The sequence below is a fragment of the Salvelinus fontinalis genome, chromosome 36 (genome assembly GCF_029448725.1).
Source record: "Salvelinus fontinalis isolate EN_2023a chromosome 36, ASM2944872v1, whole genome shotgun sequence".
NCBI lineage: Eukaryota > Metazoa > Chordata > Actinopteri > Salmoniformes > Salmonidae > Salvelinus > Salvelinus fontinalis.
This window is the reverse complement of record NC_074700.1, coordinates 16,999,912-17,024,776: the sequence shown is the minus strand read 5'-3', so window position 1 is coordinate 17,024,776 and position 24,865 is coordinate 16,999,912. Positions and strand designations below refer to the sequence as shown.

At 42.7% G+C, this 24,865-nt stretch overlaps 1 protein-coding gene across 4 annotated transcripts in view; it reads right to left on the bottom strand.

The window, feature by feature from the left end:
- Positions 1 to 24,865, bottom strand: part of LOC129835322 (RNA-binding protein FXR1-like) — a 35,644-nt gene that overhangs the window by 2,669 nt on the left and 8,110 nt on the right. Inside the window, exons 2-16 of one of the 4 annotated variants that reach the window (XM_055900907.1) lie at positions 12,544 to 12,596; positions 9,484 to 9,577; positions 8,637 to 8,723; positions 7,263 to 7,411; positions 6,820 to 6,913; positions 6,472 to 6,588; positions 6,206 to 6,376; positions 6,024 to 6,102; positions 5,734 to 5,843; positions 5,022 to 5,108; positions 1,893 to 2,121; positions 1,051 to 1,230; positions 541 to 741; positions 319 to 423; positions 61 to 146 (exon numbers count right to left, since the gene is read on the bottom strand). In XM_055900907.1, coding sequence (XP_055756882.1) covers positions 61 to 146; positions 319 to 423; positions 541 to 741; positions 1,051 to 1,230; positions 1,893 to 2,121; positions 5,022 to 5,108; positions 5,734 to 5,843; positions 6,024 to 6,102; positions 6,206 to 6,376; positions 6,472 to 6,588; positions 6,820 to 6,913; positions 7,263 to 7,411; positions 8,637 to 8,723; positions 9,484 to 9,577; positions 12,544 to 12,596 — 1,842 coding nt within the window. Of the gene's footprint in view, positions 1 to 60; positions 147 to 318; positions 424 to 540; positions 742 to 1,050; positions 1,231 to 1,892; positions 2,122 to 5,021; positions 5,109 to 5,685; positions 5,844 to 6,023; positions 6,103 to 6,205; positions 6,377 to 6,471; positions 6,589 to 6,819; positions 6,914 to 7,262; positions 7,412 to 8,636; positions 8,724 to 9,483; positions 9,578 to 12,543; positions 12,597 to 24,865 lie in introns of all 4 variants that reach the window. The other 3 variants (XM_055900905.1, XM_055900906.1, XM_055900909.1) reach the window with 3 other exon arrangements.

Below are 24,865 nucleotides of genomic sequence, written 5' to 3'. Positions count from 1 at the left end.
CAGTTTAACAGTTTCACTAAAAGCTGACATCTCCGTGTGTGTGTCCGTGCACGCACATACCTTGAGCTCGGGAGCAGCGAGTGTTTCCTGGGGAAGGGTCTGTCGGCTCTGGGACTCGGCGCGGGAGATGTAGTCTGCCACGGTCACTGCAGAACCAAACAACCCAGAGAACAGTGATGTAACCAGGAGATCCAGTATAATGACAACCCCAGCACTACACAGTGAGGGGATCAGACTAAGGAAGGATAGGGTAGAGAATAGAAAACTATCCCAGGTCCAGACTGACAACATGGAGGGACGGTCTGACACACTACTCACCCTCAACTGGCAGTCTGTCACAGCTGGCAGATCCTCCCTCTGGGTGGTTGCCACGGTTACGGCGACGGCGGCTCCTGTTGCGGCGCTGGGGTCTGCCCTGCTCATCTGGTAAAAATGTTTTTTATAAGAGATAGGAAGTCAGAAAAGAAACATTATACTTCAACCTAGTCTCACAGCATAACCATCTGGCGTTCTACAAAATTAAGCCTCCAGGCTTCCTACCCAGTCCATTCTCGTTGGGTCCGGCCTGGCTGTCTGACTCTGTGGCAGCGGCATCCATCACACTGGGCTCCTGGTCATTGCGGCGACGGCGAGAGCGTCTCCTGAGGTCTACCTCTCCCACCCCCTCGCTGGCATCTGTGTCACCCTGCTCACTCTCACCCTCCAGCAGGGAGAACGGGTTGCTGTCCGGGTCCCTCAGCACTGGACAGGGGAGAGAAAGAGGGAACGTGAGAGATGGCAAGATAATGCCTTAGTATCAAACTGCACCACCTTCCAGTTATGAGAAACAACTAGACCATGGGGTTTGGCCTGGAAGATGCCAATATCACCCAGGTCCTATTCATTAGGGCTAACTGTAGAAAAACGATTTGCTACAGAATACGCAAATTAGCGTTTCTCATTGCACAAGTTCAGGCAGTACTTCCCTAATTCTGTCAGTTATCTTCCATTTGGTGCTTAATGAATACAACCCAGTACCCTAGCTTGGACTATTAGCACCCCGTGTTGTACCGGAGCTGATTGAGTTGGAAGGTCGTGAGGCTGGTCCTCCACGGCCTCGTCCGGTGTTGGATCCACGGCCCCTGCCACCCCGGCGGGAGCCCCGCTCATCTCCACCCACGCCCCGAGGCCGCTGGTCACGCTCATTGAGGTCTTCAGACTCAGAGGCGTTGGACTGCTCAGAGTTGGTACCTGTAACACACAGACAGAAACATACAACATTAAAAAAATGGTATGGAACAAGGGATGAGCAAAAACAGAGGATAAAGAGAGGGTGTGCATGAGGAAAGAGGAAGATACAGGGTCTATGTCAAATAGAGGGCGCTTATATTTGTCCTGTTCACACATGTACAAGTGTGTAACCTGTACAGTGTGTGGTGTAAAATTGACTTTTTAAAATGTTATATCCCACTCACTGCCAGGGATCAGTCATTACTAACAGCGACCCTGGAACAATTAGGTTTAAGATCCTTGCTCAAGGGCAGATCGACCGATTTTTCATCCTAGTCGGCTCGGGGATTACTAGTCCAACGCTCTGAACGCCAAGTTACCTGCCACCATACGTGGGATGTTCTACTGGTAGTCTAAGTTTGTACCAGTCAACTCATCAGCAAACCCATGAGAGGGTGTTCTCCTAGTAGAGTCAGACTGGTTGGTGATCACTGTAGCAAAGCTCAAAATTGAACCAGATCATCGTCCCTGAAGACTATTGACAGAGTGTAACCTGCAAACAACTAATATCACACAGAACCAACAACCCAGAAAGGCAATTGAATTATTCAGATAAGCATGCCAGGTTTGTTAGGTCAGAATCTGTCATAAACAGGGAGGGATCAAAGGAGTTGTCTAGTCACCATATCCAGAGTACTGGCTGTTGGAGGGCCTGCGTCCTCGGCCGCGGCCTCCGTAGATGCGGGAGGTATGGAGGTTGGTGGAGTTGCTGCTCTCGTCCGTCAGGTAGCCCTTCTCCCTGTCCCCGGGGCCGGTGCCCCCGACCCGACTAGGGGGAGCACGATAACCCACCCCGATCTGACGGAGCTGCTCATCAATCTGCAGCCGCTCCAGACGCAGCTGCTCCACTTCCTGTTAGAGAGACAGAAGTACATGTTAGAACTTACATCCTAGACTCATTCCTATTGGGCAGAGTACATGTTGGAACACACTACCGTTCAAAAGTTTGGGGTCATTTAGAAATTCCCTTGCGTTTGAAAGAAAAGCACTTTTTTTGGTCCATAAAAAAATCTAATTGATTTCCAGCGACAATAGTCATTTACAACGTCTACACTGTATTTCTGATCAATTTGATGTTATTATAATGGACAAGTGTGTTTTTCTTTAAAAAAAAGGGACATTTCTAAGTGACCCGAAACTTTTGAACGGTAGTGTACATCCAAGACACATTCCTATAGGGCAGAGCACGTTAGAACATACGCTGCCTGAGGAAGACTAGTTGAAACGCGTTGCAGTTGTGGGTCCTGATGCACTATGCTGACTGCTCCCATATGTATTCTTATGTAAATATATTCTGTTAATAGCCCACTGAAGTTTATTGGAAAGTACTACTTGTCTTTCATTACAACAGACAGAAAGAATATCTTGTGTGGGCAAAGAGCCTGGACCTCTGTGGGCTGGCAAACATTTATTTTGAAACATACCGGACCCATCCCAAAATGGCATCATATTCCCTATATTGTGGACTACTTTTGACGGGAGCTCTATGGGCCATACTGCAACAGTTTGACGTGAAATTTCAGTATCTGGAGAGAAGGAAAAAAGCCTTTTCTAGACGGACATCTCTCTTTTTCAGTTCTGCAGTGTGGGCAAGACTGTGGGTAGCCGGATCAGTTTAGGAGTGTAAGGGCTGGGGAGTACACTGACAGCAGTTCACTGGGGCCTTTTGGTTAGGTGAGGTGGCTGAGGGTGTCACTTCAGAATGCAACAGCTGCTGAACAGCTGACCCTTGAGGGAGGTGGCTGACCAGGAGCAAGGGGGTGCAAGGATGGGTAGAGGCGTTATTTTGGGAGGCTAGGGTCCAGATAACCTGTAATCTACACCGCTACCCCCTCTTCCCAACCCTGAGCAGGGGACTATTTATAAAAGCACACAGGGTAAGGGTAAAACGGAGCTACTCTCAGCAGCTTTCACACGAGGTGAAGGGTGGATTGAGGGGGGAGAGGTGACCAAGCTGAAATGATCTGGAACCCCCACAAGTCCCCATACAGTGTACAGAACACCTATTGAAAGACACTAGTTTCCACATGTTCACAAGTTGGTAGATTAGAACTGGCTCCTGATTCAGGGTCAGATATTAATTGCCTTCTATGGTTAAGTTTATGATGGGGGAGGGTAATTTGATCCTAGAACTGTGGGTAAGGGGAACTCCTACCATGCGTGTATATTCAGGCCATTGGCCCAGTCATTCAGTGCCTAGGCTTACTCTAGATATTCAGAGGCATATAGGGTCAACATATACAGTGCCTTGAGAAAGTATTCATACCCATCGACTTACTCCACATTGTTCTGTTACAGCCTGAATTCGAGCTACACACAATACCCCATAATAACAAAGTGAAAACATGTTGAGACATTCCTGCAAATTTATTGAAAATGAAAGAGAGAAATAAAATTTACATAACTATTCAAACCCCTAAATCAATACAGATTAGAATCACTTTTGGCAGCGATTACAGCTGAGAGACTTTCTGGGAAAGTCTAAGAGCTTTGCACACCTGGATTGTACAATATTTGCACATTGTTCTTCTAAATTATTCAAGCTCTGTGAAGTTGGTTATTGAACATTGCTTGACAGCCATTTTGAAGTCTTGGGTTTAAGTGATTTACATGAAAACTATGCCACTCAGGAACATAATGTGGTCTTGGTAAGTAACCCCAGTGTACACTGGCCTTGTGTTTCAGGTTATTGTCCTCCTGAAAGGTTCATTTGTTTCCCAGTGTCTGTTGGAAAGCAGACAACCAGGTTTTTGCCTGTGCTTAGCATTATTCCGTTTCTTTTTTACCCCGCCACCCAAAAAAAGTGTAGTCCTTGTGTAGCATACCCATAACATCACAGCCACCACCATGCATGAAAATATGAAGTGGTACACAGTGATGTGTTGTGTTTGCCCCAAATATAAAGCTTTGTATCCAGGACATTGAGTTTTAATTAGTGCAATTTTGCAAAAGGATGCATGTTTTGGAAGATTTTATTCTGTACAGTCTTCCTTTTCACTCTGTCATTTAGGTTAGTATTTTGGAGTGACTATAATGTGGACCAAACGTCAGTTCTCCCACATTACAGCCATTAAACTCCCTGTTTTAAAGTCAACATTGGCCTCATGGTGAAATCCCTGCGCAGTTTCCTTCCTTTCCGGCAACTGAGTTAGGAAGGATGTCTGTATCTTTGTAGTGACGGTGTATTGATACACCATCCAAAATGTATTTAATAACTTCACCATGCTCAAAGGGACATTCATTATCTGCTTTTTTAATGTTTACCCATCTACCAATCGGTGCCCTTTGCGAGACATTTGAAAACCTCCCTGGTCTTTGTTTGAATCTGTTTCAAATTCACTGCTCGACTGAGGGACCTTACAGATAAGTGTGTGTGCGGTACAGAGATGAGGTACTAAAAATGTTAAACACTATTGCAAAGAGGCCATTTAATGTATTAAGCCATAACAAAAGGGGTTTAATACGTATTGACTCAAAACATCTCAGCTTTCCATTTTCAATGAATTTCTAAACATTTCCAAAAACAATTCCACTGACATCATTAAATCTCAATTTAATACAGTTCAGCCTGTAACAAAATGTGGAAAAAGACGAGTGAAAACTTTGAAGGCACTGTAGCTGACAGTACGGAACCTAAAGGGTCTGTCAGGCCACAGTGATACCGTAAGAGAGGGATCCGAGGTTTGATTGACATGAGCAGAGGGTTATTATTTGTCTGGTGGTCTCTGTACGGGTTTCTGCCTGTGTCTCACCTGTAGGTAGGCCACATGGTACTCCAGCAGGGCCTGGGCATTGCTGATGTTCTCCTTAGTTCCCACAAAGACGAAGGGGACCATGCCCTGGAGAGGAGGAGGATAGGAGAATGTAAGACAGTAGACTGGTGGAGCAGACTTACTAGTGGAGAGCGCGTCATGAATTTGAGGAGGGCGAGTCCTGCTGTTTAGTCATGGACATTTGTACATTTTCGCAAGGGCCAAAGAACCGATGTATTTATGTTGATGTAGAAATACGCAGAATGGAAGAGGGTTCTCTTTGAAGGAAACATGTTAGAAAACTTACGTGTACGCTCACAATCACAAGAAAGCACACTGAACAGATAAACACCAACCGATGAGACCCCGGCCAACCCCCCTAGAACGGGCGACGTACAGTACAGACATGCTGTGGAAACTGAAATGGCACAACTGGCAGCCTATAGACAGAGCTTATGATTTTACAGAAATCCCAGTTGAAGGACTGCTGGATTTCCTGCTTATTCTCTCCTAATTCCAGAAATCTTCCAACCAGAATCTCTGGAAATGTTGGGAAAGCTATCAGAATTTTGACAGAGACGATGGTGGTGACGGTGAAAACATAGAAGCGGTAATTAACACCGTGGTACGGTTATTGTTAGAGCGGCCGCAGCGCTCCATTCACCTCTTGTTTAGGGGCAGTGTCTTCTCTGCCAGCCCCCTGCCTGCCTACCTCCTCCCGGGGAAGCTTTTTGTCGTTGTCCCCCTCGATCCGGACCCGAACCACACCCGACTTGTCTACGATCTCCTGGATGACTTTTCCATTCTTGCCGATCACTTTCCCTGGGAGAGGATGGGGGGGGAAAGGTGGACATTTGGAGACTAAGGAATAGTTGGCCGAGTCAGGTTTATATTAAAATAGAAAATGATGGAACAATTGAGATTGTATCATTGTTTCTCAATACATGCATTGTACAGGACATTTTGTGATTGACTAAATCATGGGTATGTGCTTTAACTCACCTACGAGGTTCCTGGGCACCTGGAAGTAGTCTTCTTTGAACTCCAGGAAAACCCTGGCCAGTTTCACTGCTTCTGGAGTCTGCAATGCAAACCAGCCATTATACACAGAGACAAAGGCTGCCACACACACCAAGACCCCTCCCTCACCTAAAGACACGCACAAACACGACACGCCCACACACCTCTCCGTAGATCCTGAAGGTGCAGCTCTCCTCCTCCAGTTCGATGGCGGTGACGCCGGGCACCTTCCTGGCCTGCTGGATGTTGGCACCGTGGGAGCCGATGGCCAGACCCATCAGGTCTTCCCTTACCTTCACCTCCTCCTGGTATGCTGACGCCAGCTGCTTACTGGTCTGGGGGGCAAGGAGAAACGTGTGTATGTCTCGACATTTTGATGGCCGGTCTCCAAGTTACATTTTAATTGAATGAACAGGATATACATTTGTACCTCAAGGTGTTTAGTGGCTTCTTCGTTGCGGGACATGAGCATGAGCTTGGTACGAATGCTGCGGAAGTGCATGTCGCTCAGGAGAGCAGCACGCTTTACTGACGTCTCGTTCGTTGACTAGAGAAAGAGAGAATTAGCGTGAGAAAGCTACTTTTACAGAAAAAAAGGACAAAACTAGGGTCGTATTAAAAACATGTCGGAGTAGTTGTGTTGATATAGGATCAAGCCCCCAGTCCATATAACCTTGTGAATTACCTAAAAAGGCTAACTAGATCCTAGATCAGCACTCCTACTCTGAGAAGCTTAGTGAACACAGGCCCTGGAAGCAGCAGATGTTGTGATACTGACCAGCACGGTGAGCTCGTGTGAGGCTGCACTGTAGAAGATACAGTTGGCTCCGATGGCTTTCCTGAAGTCTTTGTGGATGTTGTCGTTCGCACAGCTGTTGGTCCAACAATAAACTCTGGGTGAATCCACAGTTACTCACAACAATAACAACGCACTATGTAGCTACTGAGAGAGGCGCCATTGGCCTGGCCAAACACGACAGATGACATTTCAATGTATTTAACTGTAACAAGAACCCCCCCCTCACAAATAGCACCCTATAACCTACATAGTGCACTACGAGAAGGAACGGTCAAAGGTAGTGCACTAAATAGGAAATAGGTTTGCCATCATGTCAAAGCAATATACTCCAATGACTATTGGAGTAACACCCGTAGACGGTCAGACTGAGTGCAGCGCTACAGCGTGGTGAGGCTGGTGTAGTGCCAGGGTCAGACACTCACATGTCCCGGAGGTCTTCTGGGACAGCGATGGGAACCTTGTGGAAGGAGTTTCGGGAGGAGGGGCTGTTGGGGTTGACGGGCCGGATGCGTTCGTGCGTGACGATCTCGTTGTATGTGGCGTCGCAGGCTGCGTACTCGATGACGTAGAACTGAAGGGTTCAAATAGAGACAAGGGTTCTCAGAGAGAGAAATGGCAAGAGAAATAAAAGTAGTGCTGAAGAGAATTTAATCAATAGAGACAGACCCATATGAATATATGGGCCAAATAATGAGGGGCTATATTCGGTCAGGCTAGACACGTTAATACTACCCAACTACCTAGTGAGCAAACACCGCAACAAATCTAAAACAGACCAAGACTGCATTCATACCACAGACAACTTATTTCTCCATCGCATTGAAGATGAATAGGGTTTTTAGGGAAAGTAAATCAAAAATGGCACTTCTCTTTAATATTTCATCCAGCTTAGGTTTTATTCATTTTATTGATGAACCAAGTCCTTTTTCTAGTCCCCTCTGGCTCAGAATGAGACCGAGAAAGAGGCAGGAGAGAGAGATGGAACACAACACACGCCATGCTCTAAGGCCAGTATTAAAACCATCACTAAACAAAGCCGACGTTCCAACAGGGCTTTATCACAGATCCAAATGCAATTGTCGTATCTAGCGTCACACAGCACGAGGCCTCAAATAACTAACGCCTCCTCAGTCTCACCCTACTGACCCATAGTCAGTCTGCCTGTTTGATTCCCATAGAGCTCTGGTCAAAAGTAGTGCACTATATAGGGAATATGGGGCCGATTGGGGAAGAAAACACCTAGCCACTCCTGAAGATCTGAGAGGATTGAATAGGTATAAAACAATGGTAGTTGCTTCAGTGTTGCTTCTCAGAGACTAGGTGAAACTTCCCCCATAATTCCACCTAACCAATGCTTTCTGATCTACAGAAGTGCATCAGGTGTAGGGGTCAATATGGAATCTAGAATCTGTGTATAGTCTGGGTGGCACTACAGTATGGGATTAAACACACCATGCGCTTCCTGCTGCCTTAGCTGACCCTATTAACCTACATTAGACTGCTGTCGGTCAGTCTAGCCAAGGAATGACCGAGGGACATCCCATAGTGGATGAGGAGGGTGTGTAAAACGCTGATTCATCACACACCATGCACATGACACGAGGGTGCACCAAATGACAACCTGGACTGATCTTGATGTTGAAAAGAGGACTAAATAGCTAAAGTATTGGATGAGATCGAGATATTCTTCATGCCTCTGTTCACATTAGAGTGAAACTCAACCCCTTACGAACACACACAGTGCCCTCCCCACCGACCCCATGCCGGCCCCAGCGTGCACCCAACCCCTAACTCACCAGTCCCTGACTCACCTCTCCCTTCATCATTCTCACCCGGGCCAGCCACCAGCCACATGGCTCCTGCTCATTGGCCCTGGAGTACACCTGGGGAGGGGTAGAGGAGAGATTATTAAAACTGGACAGAGAGTTTATACCTGCAAGGGATGCAGAACTCCACCATGTCCCTGGTTTAAAAAATTCTGGATTTCCTCTTTAGGCCCATTTCCTCCTGTATACAGGAATCTTCCAAACAAGATTTCTGGGAAAGTTACCATCATTTTGCAACCCTAATACCTGCTTAGGGACGCATACAGCAAGGATGGTACGAGAGGAAAATAACTGGAAAATTACAAAAAGGGAGAATATTTCTTCAGAAATTTATGTAGCATAAACCATCACTTTCAGGTGTGAAAAACCTATAGGAAAGTGATAATTGTGAATGTATGAGATATAAATAAATGATATGGACAATGAGATGAGTTTGTCTCATGGCGATAATGAGTGCTGCTGTGATGAATGAAATCCTAGCTGGCTAATCACGTGGTTAATCTCTCTCTATATCACGCTGCCGTGGTGAACAGGACTCCGGGTAATCTCTGGACTAGCAGGGAACTGCCGCATGGGTAATAATCTCCAGCTATGACTGCAATCATGGCGGAGGAAGCAAACTAAACCGTTGATAGTGATATGGATTAATGTATGGTACGGGACTCTGTATGACATCACAGTTCACTGGGGGAAAACCATGATTCCCTCCTCCCCAGAAATCCCGGTTGGAAGATTCCTGGAACTTTTATAGAATCAGTTTTCCAACCCTAGAGGGAGATAGTGGGGTCTGCGACATGACATGAACAGCCTGGCGTACCTCAACCTCATCTCCCTCGCCGATGTCCTTTTGGTAGTCGGCTGGGGGCGGCAGCCGCACGTCACTGAAGGGCAGCTGTCTCTCTGGTTGCCAGCTTTTTAGGGGGACAGGGAGAGAAGACAAACACACACACACCGGTCAGCCATCTTACAAACAGGAGAAACCTGAAAGACTACAACATCGGCTGACTCCCTCCTCCCGTCATGTGATTTATAACAGGAAACAAGTCCACTTCCCTAAACACTTTCTCTTGCCTCTGCATGCGCGTGCGTGCAGGGCTCTATAGTGCGAAGCATTTTGCTGTGAGACCAGGAATTTCATATTTTTCATTGTGCTCCTAAATATCTGTGCGCGCCTACATTTTAACTTAGGGACACACATGTTCCTTGTAAAAAAAGGCCAGTGTGTGTGCGCGCTTCCAGAACATAGAAGCTAATGAAATAACTACTAAGAAACACAGGAGACAACACCCAAAATAGTGTCAACCCCTAACATAAGGCTTAATAGTCCTGCTGCCTGAGGCGGTGTTCTCTAACACAGACAAATATCATGGTGACAGTCAGTGAAGGCCAGGGAAAGAGAAAGGAAGTAATGTACAGTTGAAGTCAGAAGTTTACATACACCTTAGCCAAATACATTTTAACTCAGTTTCACAATTCCTGACATTTAATCCTAGTAATTAAAATCTGTCTTAGGTCAGTTAGGATCACCACTTTATTTTAATAATGTGAAATGTCAGAATAATAGTAGAGAATTATTTATTTATTTCATCACATTCCCAGTGGGTCAGAAGTTTACATGCACTCAATTAGTATTTGGTAGCATTGCCTTTAAATTGTTGAACTTGGGTCAAACGTTTCAGGTAGCCTTCCACAAGCTTCCCACAATAAGTTGGGTGAATTTTGGCCCATTCCTCCAGACAGAGCTGGTGTAACTGAGTCAGGTTTGTAGGCCTCCTTGCTCGCAAGCACTTTTTCAGTTCTGCCCACAAATATTCCAACTTTGGAAGGATGCTTGGGGTCAATGTCCATTTGGAAGACCCATTGCGACCAAGTTTTAACTTCCTGACTGATGTCTTGAGATGTTGCTTCAATTTATCCACATAATTTTCCTGCCTCATGATGCCATCTATTTTGTGAAGTGCACCAGTCCGTCCTGCAGCAAAGCACCCCCACAACATGATGCTGCCACCCGGGGGTTCTTCATGGTTGGGATGGTGTTCTTCAGCTTGCAAGCCTCCCCCTTTTTCCTCCAAACATAACAATGGTCATTATGGCCAAACAGTTCTATTCTTGTTTCATCAGACCAGAGGACATTTCCCCAAACAGTATGATCTTTGTCCCCATGTGCAGTTGCGAACCGTAGTCTGGCCTTTTTATGGCGGTTTTGGAGCAGTGGCTTCTTCCTTGCTGAGCGGTCTTTCAGGTTATGTCGATATAGGACTCGTCTTACTGTGGATAGATACTTTTGTACCGGTTTCCTCCAACATCTTCACAATGTCCTTTGCTGTTGTTCTGGGATTGATTTGCACTTTTCGCACCAAAGTACGTTCATCTCTAGGAGACAGAACGCATCTCCTTCCTGAGCGGTATGACGGCTGAGTGGTCCCATGGTGTTTATACTTGCGTACTTAGTTTGTACAGATGAATGTGGTACCTTCAGGCATTTGGAAATTGCTCCCAAGGATGAACCAGACTTGTGGAGGTCTACAATTTTTTTCTGAGGTCTTGGCTGATTTATTTTGATTTTCCCATGATGTCAAGCAAAGAGGCACTGAGTTTGAAGGTAGGTCCTGAGTTTGAAGTTAGGCCTTGAAATACATCCACAGGTACATCTCCAATTTAACAAATGCTGTCAATTAGCATATCAGAAGCTTCTAAAGCCATGACATTTTCTGGAATTGTCCAAGCTGTTTAAAGGCACAGTCAACTTAGTGTATGTAAACTTCTGACCCACTGGAATTGTGATAGTGAATTATAAGTGAAATAATCTGTCTGTAAACTATTTTTGGAAAAATTACTTGTGTCATGCACAAAGTAGATGTCCTAACCGACTTTCCAAAACTATAGTTTGTTAACAAGAAATTTGTGGAGTGGTTGAAAAACAAGTTAATGACTCCAACCTAAGTGTATGTAAACTTCCGACTTCAACTCTGTTTGCAATGGGAAAAGCCATAAACTTACTAAGTGTAACTCAATTACATTTGGTAATGATCCTAAGATGGCACCTATAATCTACAGTAGATAAATATCTACATATAGACTGTGTGTGTGTGTGTGTGTATGTGTATAAAGGCAAAGTGAGAGAGACGATTAGAATCATCAGAAACGTCAGTAGATTACAGAACTAGTATATCGGGGAGGTAGTGTGTGCATTTATCTAAAATACTCAAAACGAGAGCTCGGTCTAAAAACAGCTCAATGGACTGCAGCTTATTTCAACCTACTGGCATCAAATTCACAGAAAGATACTTATGCTCACTGAGGGGGTTCATGATCATTTGAATATAGGCTAGCCCTCATAAAATAGGGTTGAACTGTATACAGGTTGAGGACAGTGGTGAAAATATGGACAAGACATTCTTAAAATAGTGCCGAAGCAGACACTCATAGAAATCACAGTTTTCAATCAGTTATGTAGTATCTCACACAAACAGCTACTCCTCCACAAGGCAAGGGGGGGGGGGGGGGGGGTTGGAACAGCAGAACCATCTCAAGAATGTCAGGGGCCACTGTCCAGTGCGCCTGCCTGTACACCTCAGAGGACTATATTTAGGGACCCCACAGACGACAGACAGAGTCAACTAGAGAAAGAGGAACGGGGAGGGGGTTAGGAGTTACTATAAAGGGTTTTGAGGACAGCCGTGTCCCGAGCACAAGTTGTGCTGAAATGGGGATTTCAGGAAGAGAGAGTAAAACAAACCCATGGGAATGGGGAGGAGCGATGACTTGAGCAGCGTGGGTAGACTGGTGTGTGTTTCTAACTAGGATAAACCTGTGACTCAGTAACTCACAAATAGAGGGGCTACTACACGTCACTTGAGTGTAAATAACAACTTACTTGTTTTCAAATACTATTGTGAGTGAGTCTTCGTGGACGTCTTTGATGAAGCCCTGAAAAAGAGAAGAAAAGGTTGATGCGTATGCGTGTCAGAGGGTAAAAACAGGTCTCTAGGGCTGGCACGGTTATGGATGAAGAGTCCTGAAAATAAAATAACCAGCATAACTGTTTAAAAATAATACATTGTGGAACTAACAGCTGACTGAAGAGGGGGCGGCGGGGCATTCGTGCAGTTGAGTCCTTTTCTACAGTAACATGGACTCAATGTGATGAAACATTGTTGTGCTTTGTTTATTCAAATGTTGACAAAAGTGCACAACACGACCCTGCCCACTGGAGAAAGTTAGGTGATACTGGATCAACAGCCATTACAAGAGAGACTCCTCCTCCAAATCTGTCCCCCATCCATCAGTCAGCCCTCTACAGATCTGTCACACTGTGCCATTAACTCCCCATGAGGGTGGGAGTTGGGAGTAGTGGAGGGAGGTTGCCATGGTGCTCAGTGTTACACTGCCTTATATAGGGGCAAGAGGTCGCTGGCAGTGGCACTAGGGCCTGAGAGGGAAAGTGATTGTCAGAGCTTCACCTGCTGGAAAGGAAACCTAAGGTTTCGAGAGGCAGCGCAGGCATTATACATACTGAAAGCCCTTACAAGTGATAGCATCAAGATTCCCTTATACTACACAATCTAACAATAACTTCAGTTCTACTGCTGCCACTTTTAGGCAGAGAGAGACGGCCCCAGAGAGACGGCCAATGAGCCAGAGGGACGCCAGATTGTGTTGTGACAGTGCAATTCAAACTGCCACTGTCTGTGTTGCTGTCACTCAAACTGCAGGCTAGTACCACAGAGACTAGCTAGCTAGTAGTTACCAGAAGGGGGAAAGAGAAGACCTTGTTTGATGAAAGGAGACAGGCATAGTATATTCCAATACATGGCTTACTGAAGTAGTTCTAATGAATGGTGTTCATTTTACTACCAGGTCAAAGGTCAAGCAAGCCTTTTGGCATGAGAGCAGAGGTTAGAGTGTCATTCCCGGTGGTACAGTGAGGTCACTCCTTCTCCGGCCATGTGCTGCACTAGGATAACTCCCCACATGCCCAAAGACGCACCACTCTGGCTTGGGGGTTCCAGGTCTACTCTACACAACCCTGGTATAGGACGACGTCCCTGTAAGCACCTGTGTACGGAAGTTTTTTTTCTTCTGTTTTAATATTGTTGGACATAAGACTACAAATACCAGCAAATCCGCTCCAGCAAATCCGCTCATGCTGAAACCGTAAAGGGCCTTCCCCAAACTGTTGCCACAAAGTTGGACGCACAGAATAGCATACAATGTCATTGTACACTGTAGCGTTTAGATTACCCTTCACTGAAACTAAGGGGCCAAGCCCGAACCATGGACAACAGCCCGAGACATTCTTCCGTCACCAAACTTTACAGTTGGCACTATGCATTGAGGCAGGCCAGATCTGTCCATCGGACTGCCATATGGTGAAGGTTTTGTTGTAAAGGTGGCACGGTGAAAGTCACTGAGCTCTTCAGTTTGTTTATGGCGATTGCATGGCTGTGTGCTCAATTTTATGCACCTGTCAACAAGGCATGTGGCTGAAATACCCGAATCCATTCATTTGAAGGGGTGTCCACATTATTTTGTATATAAAGTGTACATGTGATCGTTATCAAAATGTAAGCAAGGTTTGAAATTATTATGTTTTAGTCCATTTGGGCTTAGTCCAAATATATCAATTTGGGCTTCTTGTGGTTAACTTCTTATGGCTGGGGGGCAGTATTGAGTAGCTTGGATGAATAAGGTGCCCAGAGCAAACTGCTTGCTACTCAGGCCCAGAAGCTAAGCTATGCATAGTATTAGAAGATTTGGATAGAAAACACTCTGAAGTTTCTAAAACTGTTTAAATGATGTCTGTGAGTATAACAGAACTCATTTGGCCAGCAAAAACAGGAAGTGGGAAATCTGAGGTTTGTAGGTTTTCAACTCTTGGCCAATCGAATACACAGTGTAAAAGTTGGCCCGATTGCACTTCCTACGGCTTCCACTGGATGTCAACAGTCTTTAGAACCTTGTTTCAGGCTTCTACTGTGAAGGGGGAGCAAATAAGAGCTGTTTGACTAAGGGGTCTGGCAGAATGCCATGAGCTAAGTAATGCGCGCAGCCGTGAGAGTGAGCTGCGTTCCTTTTCATTTCTAAAGACAAAGGAATTGTCAGGTTGGAAAATTATTAAAGATTTGATAAAAACATCCTAAAGGTTAATTCAATACTTTGTTTCTCGTTTTTCTACAAACTAATGGATTTTTTTTACTTTGTCTGGACTAAGTGCCTGCGCCTCGTGAACTAAACGCAAATAAAAAGGAGGTATTTGGACATAAATGGACTTTATCGGACAAAACCAACATTTGTGGTATCTGGGATTCCTGGGAGTGCATTCCGAAGATGCTCAAAGGTAAGTGAATATTTATAATGCTATTTCTGACTTCTGTTGACTCCACAACACGGCGGGTATCTGTATAGCTTGTTTTGGTGCCTGAGCGCTGTACTCAGATTATTGCATGGTGTGCTTTTTCCGTAAAACTTTTTTGAAATCTGACAGTGGTTGCATTAAGGATAAGTATATCTTTAAGTTGCTGTCCACAATTTATTTGGCCCCATGACCATCCGCTCAAGAAAAACAGATCTCTATATATCTAAACCCAAAAAATATTTATTTAAAAAAAGAAACATCCCTTTTTCAGTACCGGTCTTTCAAAGAACATTTGTAAAAATCCAAATAACTTCAAAGGTCTTTATTGTAAATGGTTTAACTTCTTCGGAGTAGGGGGCAGTATTTTCACGTCCGGATGAAAAGCATGCCCAGAGTAAACGGCCTGCTACAAAGCCATAAAAGCTAGAAAATGCATATTATTATTATATTTGGATAGAAAACTCTGAAGTTTCTAAAACTGTTTGAATGATGTCTGAGTATAACAGAACTCATATGGAGGCAAGAACATGAGTAAAAAATCCAACCAGGAAGACGCAAATCTGAGGTTGGTCAATTTTTAACTCAGCTCCTATTGAAGATACAGCGGGATATTGGTAATGTTGCACTTCCTAAGGCTTCCACTAGATGTCAACGGTCTTTAGAACCTTGTCTAATGCTTCTACTGTAAAGTGGGGGCGAAAGAGAGGATTGAGTAGGGTCTATCATGACCTGAACATGAGCTGACCATGCGCGTTCATGTGAGACCGAGCTCTGTTCCATCGCACTTCTGAAGACAAATTAATTCTCCGGTTGGAACATTATTGAAGAATTATGTTAAAAATATCCTAAAGATTGATTCAATACTTCGTTTGACATGTTTTTACGGACTGTAATATAACTAACTTTTCATCCGTACTTCCCGCTGGACTTGACCACGCGTCGTGAGTTTGTAAAGTGTACTGAACGCTAGAACAACAAGGAGGAATTGACAAATGGACATTATCGATCAAAACAAACATTTATTGTGGAACTGGGATTCCTGGGAGTGCATTCTGATGAAGATCAAAGGTAAGTGAATGTTTATAATGATTTTTCTGACTTATGTTGACTGCACAATATGGCGGATATATTTGTTTCTTGACTGGGCTCTGAGTGCCGACTCAGATTATTGCATGGTTTGCTTTTCCGTAAAGCTTTTTAAAATCTGACAGCCGTTGCATTAAGGAACCTTTCACGGGTCTCTACCCCGGGTCCGGGAGCAACCCCCACATTGAGTAGCATCGCTAGCATAGCGTCACAATTAAATAGTAGCATCTAAATATCATTAAATCACAAGTCCAAGACACCTAATGAAAGATACAGATCTTGTGAATAAAGCCACCATTTCAGATTTTTAAAATATTTTACAGGGAAGACAAAATATGTAAATCTATTAGCTAACCACGTTAGCAAAAGACACCATTGTTCTTTGTCCACCATTTTTTCTCAACACCAGTAGCTATCACCAATTCGGCCAAATAAAGATATTGATAGCCACTAACCAAGAAAAAACCTCATCAGATGACAGTCTGATAACATATTTATGGTATAGGATAGGTTTTGTTAGAAAAATGTGCATATTTCAGGTATAAATCATAGTTTACAATTGCACCCACCATCACAACTCGACTAGAAAAAATACAGAGCAATGTGTATTACCTAATTACTAATCATAAAACATTTCTTAAAAATACACAGCTCACAGCAATGGAAAGACACAGATCTTGTGAATTCAGACAACATTTCAGATTTTCTAAGTGTCTTACAGCAAAAACACAATAAATCGTTATATTAGCATACCACATGTGCAAACGTTACCAGAGCATTGATTCTAGCCAAAGAGAGCGATAACGTAATCATCGCCAAAATATATAAAAAAATTTCACTAACCTTCTCAGAATTCTTCAGATGACACTCCTGTAACATCATATTACAACATACATATAGAGTTTGTTCGAAAATGTGCATATTTAGCCACCAAAATCATGGTTAGACAATGATAAAAGTAGACCAGCTGGTCAGAAAATGTCGTGCGCCATATTAGACAGTGATCTAGTCTTATACATAAATACTCATAAACTTGACTAAAAAATACAGGGTGGACAGCGATTGATAGACAATTTAATTCTTAATACAATCGCTGAATTACATTTTTTAAATTATCCTTACTTTTCAATACAGGTTGCGCCAAGCGAAGCTACACCTAACAAAATGGCGGCATAAGCGTTTCACATTTTTTGACAGAAACACGATTTATCATAATAAATTGTTCTTACTTTGAGCTGTTCTTCCATCAGAATCTTGGGCAATGAATCCTTTCTTGGGTCTAATCGTCTTTTGGTCGAAAGCTGTCCTCTTGCCATGTGGAAATGCCCACTAACATTCGGCATGAACTGGAAACGTGCCCAGCGGTTCAAAGTGTCTCAGAAAGAAATGCCTCAAAATCGCACTAAACGGATATAAATTGCTATAAAACGGTTCAAATTAACTACCTTATGATGTTGTTAACACCTAACGAGTAAAAACATGACCGGAGAAATATTACTGGCTAAACAAAAGCTTGGAAGGAGGCGAGTCCGACGTCCTTCGTGCTCCAGGCGCAGGCAGCAAAGGGAAGCTACTTCCGGTATTTGCTGTTTTATACAGCCCCTGATTGCGCAATCGACTCCATTCAAAGCGTCATCACGTACTGACATCCAGGGGAAGACGTAAGAAGTGTCTGTTTCTCCATAGCATTTACAGGGACCTTTAAACTGACTCCAGATCAGGGGCCAAGATGTCTGAAATCTGACTCCCTGTCATGAAAAGTGCTGTAGAAGGAGTTCTGTTTCACTCAGAGACAAAATTCCAACGGCTATAGAAACTAGAGAGTGTTTTCTATCCAATAATAATAATATGCATATTGTACGAGCAAGAATTGAGTACTAGGCAGTTTAATCTGTAGAGCAAATTATGCTAATGCGAAACAGCACCCCCTATATTGACAAGAAGTTAAGGAGAAGTGCATCTAAAATTCCATGCATAACAGTTGTATCTATTAGCAATGTTTATTATGAGTATTCCTGTAAATTGCTGTGGCTCTCTGAAAAATCACCGGATGTTTTGGAACTACTGAACATAACACGCCAATGTAAACTGAGATTTTTTGAAATAAATATGAACTTTACCAAACAAAATATACATGGATTGTGTAACATGAAGTCCTATGAGTGTCATCTGATGAAGATCAAAGGTTAGTGATAAATTTTATCTCTATTTCTGCTTTTTGTGACTCCTCTCTTTGGCTGGAAAAATTGCTGTGGTTTTCTGTGAATAGGCACTCACCTAACATAATCGTTTGGTTTGCTTTCGTCGTAAAGCCTTTTTGAAAATCGGACACTGTGGCTGGATTTACAACAAATGTATCTTTAAAATGGCAGCATTTTCACTTTTGGATGAATTGCGTGCACAAACTGAACTGCGTCCTCTGTCCCAGATGCTAATATAAGCATATTATTAGTACACTGCTCAAAAAATAAAGGGAACACTTAAACAACACAATGTAACTCCAAGTCAATCACACTTCTGTGAAATCAAACTGTCCACTTAGGAAGCAACACTGATTGACAATAAATTTCACATGCTGTTGTGCAAATGGAATAGACAAAAGGTGGAAATTATAGGCAATTAGCAAGACACCCCCAAAAAAGGAGTGATTCTGCAGGTGGTGACCACAGACCACTTCTCAGTTCCTATGCTTCCGGGCTGATGTTTTGGTCACTTTGAATGCTGGCGGTGCTTTCACTCTAGTGGTAGCATGAGATGGAGTCTACAACCCACACAAGTGGCTCAGGTAGTGCAGTTCATCCAGGATGGCACATCAATGCGAGCTGTGGCAAGAAGGTTTGCTGTGTCTGTCAGCGTAGTGTCCAGAGCATGGAGGCGCTACCAGGAGACAGGCCAGTACATCAGGAGACGTGGAGGAGGCCGTTGGAGGGCAACAACCCAGCAGCAGGACCGTTAGCTCCGCCTTTGTGCAAGGAGGAGCACTGCCAGAGCCCTGCAAAATGACCTCCAGCAGGCCACAAAAGTTACCTTCTACTTCATCACAATCCCGTATCCGGGAGCACCCCCATCAGTAAAAAAGCTGACTAGCATAGCCTAGCATAGCGTCACAAGTAAATACTAGCATCTAAATATCATTAAATCACAAGTCCAAGACACCAGATGAAAGATACACATCTTGTGAATCCAGCCATCATTTCTGATTTTTTAAATGTTTTACAGGGAAGACACAATATGTATTTCTATTAGCTAACCACGATAGCAAAAGACACAACTTTTTTTTCCCACCAATTTTTTAGCTATCACAATTTCGACCAAATAAAGATATAGTCACTAACCAAGAAACAACTTCATCAGATGACAGTCTGATAACATATTTATTGTATAGCATATGTTTTGTTAGAAAAATGTGCATATTTCCACCCTCTACAGAGGCCATTAAGGCAAAATGGGAGGAAGAACTAGGGACTGACATTTCGATGGCAGACTGGGAAGATAGCTTGGAGTATATCCACACCTGCTCCATTAACTCCAGACATCGGCTCATACAATTCAAGGTATTACACAGATTACACTATTCCAAAACCAAACTGCATAGGATATTTCCTGATACATCCCCTTTGTGTGATAAATGTCAGGCTGCACAGGGTACACTTCTCCACTGCTTTGGCCTATGCTCTAGCTTGCATGGTTACTGGTGTGGAATTTTTAGGATCCTCTCTGAAGTTCTGGAGACTTCAATAGACCCAGACCCGCTTCTGATAATCCTGGGAGTGTCTGATTCCCTAATCGGACTAACCAACCCCCAAAAACAACTAATCTCTTACAGTCTCATTTCGGCAAAAAAACTAATCTTGTTGTTCTGGAAAAAGAGGGAAGCGCCCACTACCAAATTATGGCTCAGCGAATTGGCAAACACTGTACACTTAGAAAGGATTAGATATATTCTGAACAATAAATTATTAACATTTGATCAGATCTGGCAGCCTTTCCTCTCTTACTTGGACCATTCGGCGCTGTGAATTTGTACTTTTTAACGCACTCTCCATTGTAATATTTTAATCCACCTCTGGGCAGCACGTGCTGGCACCGCCACCCGAGCAGCGGGGAGGGGTATAAGGGGGGAGGGATAAAGGGGGGGGTGACACCCACCCTCTTTCTTTCTACCTGTCCTTGTTTTGTATGTCTTGTTTTGTAATAATTGTTTTGTACCCAGAACTCTGGATCTTTTTATTTCTGTCTGCTCTTTTATGTTTAGTTAAAAATTGTATACCTGCCTTTCATACCTATACACCATTCCTGTGTGTGTTCAATAAAAAATATTTGAACGAAAAATGTGCATATCTCAGGTATAAATCATAGTTTTACATTGCAGCCACCATCACAACTCTCACCAAAGCAACTAGAATAACTACAGAGAGCAATGTGAATTACCTAAATACTCATCATAAAACATTTATGAAAAATACACAGCGTACAGCAAATGAAAGACAAAGATCTTGTGAATCCAGCCAATATTTCAGATTTTTTAAGTGTTTTACAGCGAAAACACAATATAACATTATATTAGCTTACTACAATAGCCAACCACACAACAGCATTGATTCAAGCCAACAATAGCGATAACGAATAAACCAGCAAAAGATATTCACTTTTTCACTAACCTTCTCAAACTTCTTCAGATGACAGTCCAATAACATCATATTACACAATACATATAGAGTTTGTTCGAAAATGTTCATATTTAGCGGCACAAATCGTGGTTATACAATGAGAATAGTAGCCAAGCTGCCAACAAAATGTCGGGAGAAATCTTGGGAGAGGCACCTAATCTAATCAGTAACTAATCCTAAACTTGACTAAAAAATACAGGTTGGACAGTAAATGAAAGATACATTAGTTCTTAATGCAACCGCTGTGTTAGATTTTTAAAATTAACGTTACGACATACAGCGTGCGTTAAAGCGAGACCGCACCGAAATTAATGGCGGAATAGTAGGTCAACATTTTTCAACAGAACAACGAATTAACATCATAAATACTTCTTACTTTTTGATGAGCTCCCATCAGAATCTTGGGCAAGTTGTCCTTTGTCCAGAGGAATCGTTGCTCGGTTGTAGATTGTCGCCTTCAACATTGGAATTAGCAGTAAACATTAGCCATGTGGCGAAGACGTGCCCAACTCACTATAACGCAGCACAAAGAAATATCCGAAAATCGCAATATACTGATATAAACTGATATAACTCGGTTTAAAATAACTACATTATGATGTCTTTAACACCTATATCGAATAAAATCAGAGCCGGATATATCTAAGGCCTATAACGGGAGCTTTCTAGAACGCCATCCTGAGGTCTGTCTTGCGTCATGGCGAATGTTGAAAAGAGTGCACACCCGGTTCCAAGAGCCCTTATATGGCCTCAGATCTGCCTAGCAACTCCATTCCAATTCTCACTATTTGCTGACATCTAGGGGAAGGCGTATGCAGTGCATGTCGACCAATAGAAGACATGCAAATTAATAAACTGACCCTAGAACAGGCTGCCTGATTTCAGATTTCTCACAGGAAGTTTGCTCCAACTTGAGTTCTGTTTTACTCACAGATATAATTCAAACGGTTTTAGAAACTAGAGTGTTTTCTATCCAATAGTAATAATAATATGCATATTGTACGAGCAAGAATTGAGTACGAGGCAGTTTAATTTGGGAACGAATTTTTTACAAAGTGAAAACAGCACCCCCTATTGAGAAAAGGTTAATGGAACAAATCTGTCACTTATTGTCGAACTGGGATTCCTGGGACTGCCTTCTAATGAATATCAAAGTGAATATTTAGTGTTTTTTGTAGCTTCTGTTGACGCCAAAATGGTGGCTATTTCTTTGGCTATTTTGGGTTCTGAGCGCCGTTCTCAGATTATTATTTTTCCGTATTTTTTTTATTTTATTATTTTAAATCTGACACAGCGGTTGCATAGAGGATAAGTTTCTTTAATTCTGTGAATAACACTTGCATCTTTTATCAATGTTTATTATGAGTATTTCTGCAAAAATCACCGGATGGTTTGGAATCAAAACACTACTGCACATAACGCGCCAATGTATACAGATTTTTTAATATAAATATGCACATTATCGAACAAAACATACATGTATTGTGTAACATGATGTCCTATGAGTGTCATCTGATGATCAAAGGTTAGTGATTCATTTTATCTATATTTCTGCTTTTTGTGACTCCTATCCTTGGCTGAAAAAAATGGCTGTGTGTGTGTGACTTGGCTCTGACCTAACAATCAAATGTTGTGCCTCTGCTGTGAATCATTTTTTTATTTTTTATTATTATTATTATTTATTTTTTGTATTTTTTAAATCGGACACCATGGCTAGATTAACTTCTTGCAACTATAGGGGGTGCTGTTTCAAATTAGCATAATTGTCTCTACAGATTAAACTGCCTAGTACTCAATTCTTGCTCGTACAATATGCATATTATTGTTATTATTGGATAGAAAACACTCTAGTTTCTATAGCCGTTTGAATTATGTCTCTGAGTGAAACAGAACTCATTCTACAGCACTTTTCCTCCCAGTGTGTGAGATTTAGACATCTTGGCCTCTGGTTCCAGATCAGTTTTAAAAGTCTCTGTTAATCCTATGAGATACAAACACTGCCCACGCCTTCCTCTAGATGTCAGTAAGTGGTGACAATTTGAATGGAGTCGATTGCGCAATCATTGGCTCTATAAATGACAAAATACCGGAAGTAGCCTTCCTTTGGACACTGCGCTCAACCCGAGAAGGATATCTGACTGGCCTTTTTCCAAGCATTGGTTTAGCCAGTAATATAGCGTCAGTCATCTTTTTACTTGTTATAGGTGTTAGAAACATCATAATGTAGTTAATTTAAACCGTTTTATAGCAATTTATATCCGTTTAGTGCGATTTTGAGGCATTGCTTTGTAATAGACTTTGAAGCTCCGGGCACGTTTCGGGGTCCCGGTCGTACGTTAGTGGGCATTTCGACGGACAAGTGGACATCTTTCGACCAAAAGAAGATTAGACCCAAGAAAGGATTCATTGTCCAAGATTCTGATGGGAGAACAGCTCATAGTAAGAACAACTTATGATGATAAATCGTGTTTGTCGATAAATGTTAAACGTTTATGCCGCCATCTTGTTTGCTATAGCTTCACTTGGCGCAACCTGTATTGAAAAGGATAATTTAAAAAATGTAATTCCGCGATTGTATTAAGAATTAAATTGTCTATCAATCGCTGTCCACCCTGTATTTTTTTAGTCAAGTTTATGAGTATTTATGTATAAGACTAGATCACTGTCTAATATGGTGCAGGACATTTTCTGACCAGCTGAGCTACTTTTGTCATTGTCTAACCATGATTTTGGTGGCTAAATATGCACATTTTCGATCAAACTCTCTATGTATGTTGTAATATGATGTTACAGGAGTGTCATCTGAAGAATTCTGAGAAGGTTAGTGAAAAAAATTAATATATTTTGGCGATGATTACGTTATCGCTCTCTTTGGTTAGCATCAATGCTCTGGTAATGTTTGCTCATGTGGTATGCTAATATAACGATTTATTGTGTTTTTGCTGTAAGACACTTAGAAAATCTGAAATATTGTCTGTATTCACAGGATCTGTGTCTTTCGATTAGTGTATGCTGTGTATTTTTAAGAAATGTTTGATGATTAGTAATTAGGTAATACACGTTGCTCTATGTATTTATTCTAGTCTAGTTGTGACGGTGGGTGCAATTGTAAACTATGATTTCTACCTGAAATATGCACATTTTTCTAACAAAACCTATCCTATACCATAAATATGTTATCAGACTGTCATCTGATGAGGTTTTTTCTTGGTTAGTGGCTATCAATATCTTAGTTTAGCCGAATTGGTGATAGCTACTGGTGTTGAGAGAAAATGGTGGACAAAGAAAAATTGTGATTTTTGCTAACGTGTTTAGCTAATAGATTTACATATTGTGTCTTCCCTGTAAAACATTTAAAAAATCTGAAATGGTGGCTTTATTCACAGGATCTGTATCTTTCATTAGGTGTCTTGGACTTGTGATTTAATGATATTTAGATGCTACTATTTAATTGTGACGCTATGCTAGCGATGCTAATCAGTGGGGGGGGGGGGGGGGGGGGGGTGCTTCCAGACCCGGGGTAGAGGCTCGTGAAAGGTTAACAAGATGTGGATGTGTATCTTTCATTTGCTGTATTGGACTTGTTAATGTGTGAAAGTTACATATTTCTAAAAAATATTTTTGAATTTCGCGCGCTGCCTTTTCAGCGGAATGCCGTCGGTGTTCCGCTAGTGGAACCCCATGGGCTAGAAAGACAGCACTACAGGAGACAGGACACTAACAGCTTACAGATGGTAGGCAATTAAGGTCACAGTTATGAAAACTTAGGACACTAAAGAAACCTTTCTACTGACACTGAAAAACACCAAAAGATGCCCAGGGTCCCTGCTCATCTGTGTGAACATGCCGTAAGCATGAGGACTGCAGATGTAGCCAGGGCAATAAATTGCAATGTCCGTACTGTGAGACGCCTAAGACAGCACTACAGGAAACAGGACAGACAGCTGATCATCCTCTCAGTGGCAGACCACGTGTAACACCTGCACAGGATCGGTTCATCCGAACATCACACCTACGGGACAGGTACCGGATGGCAACAACAACTCCATCGGTGCTCAGACTGTCCGCAATAGGCTGAGAGTGGT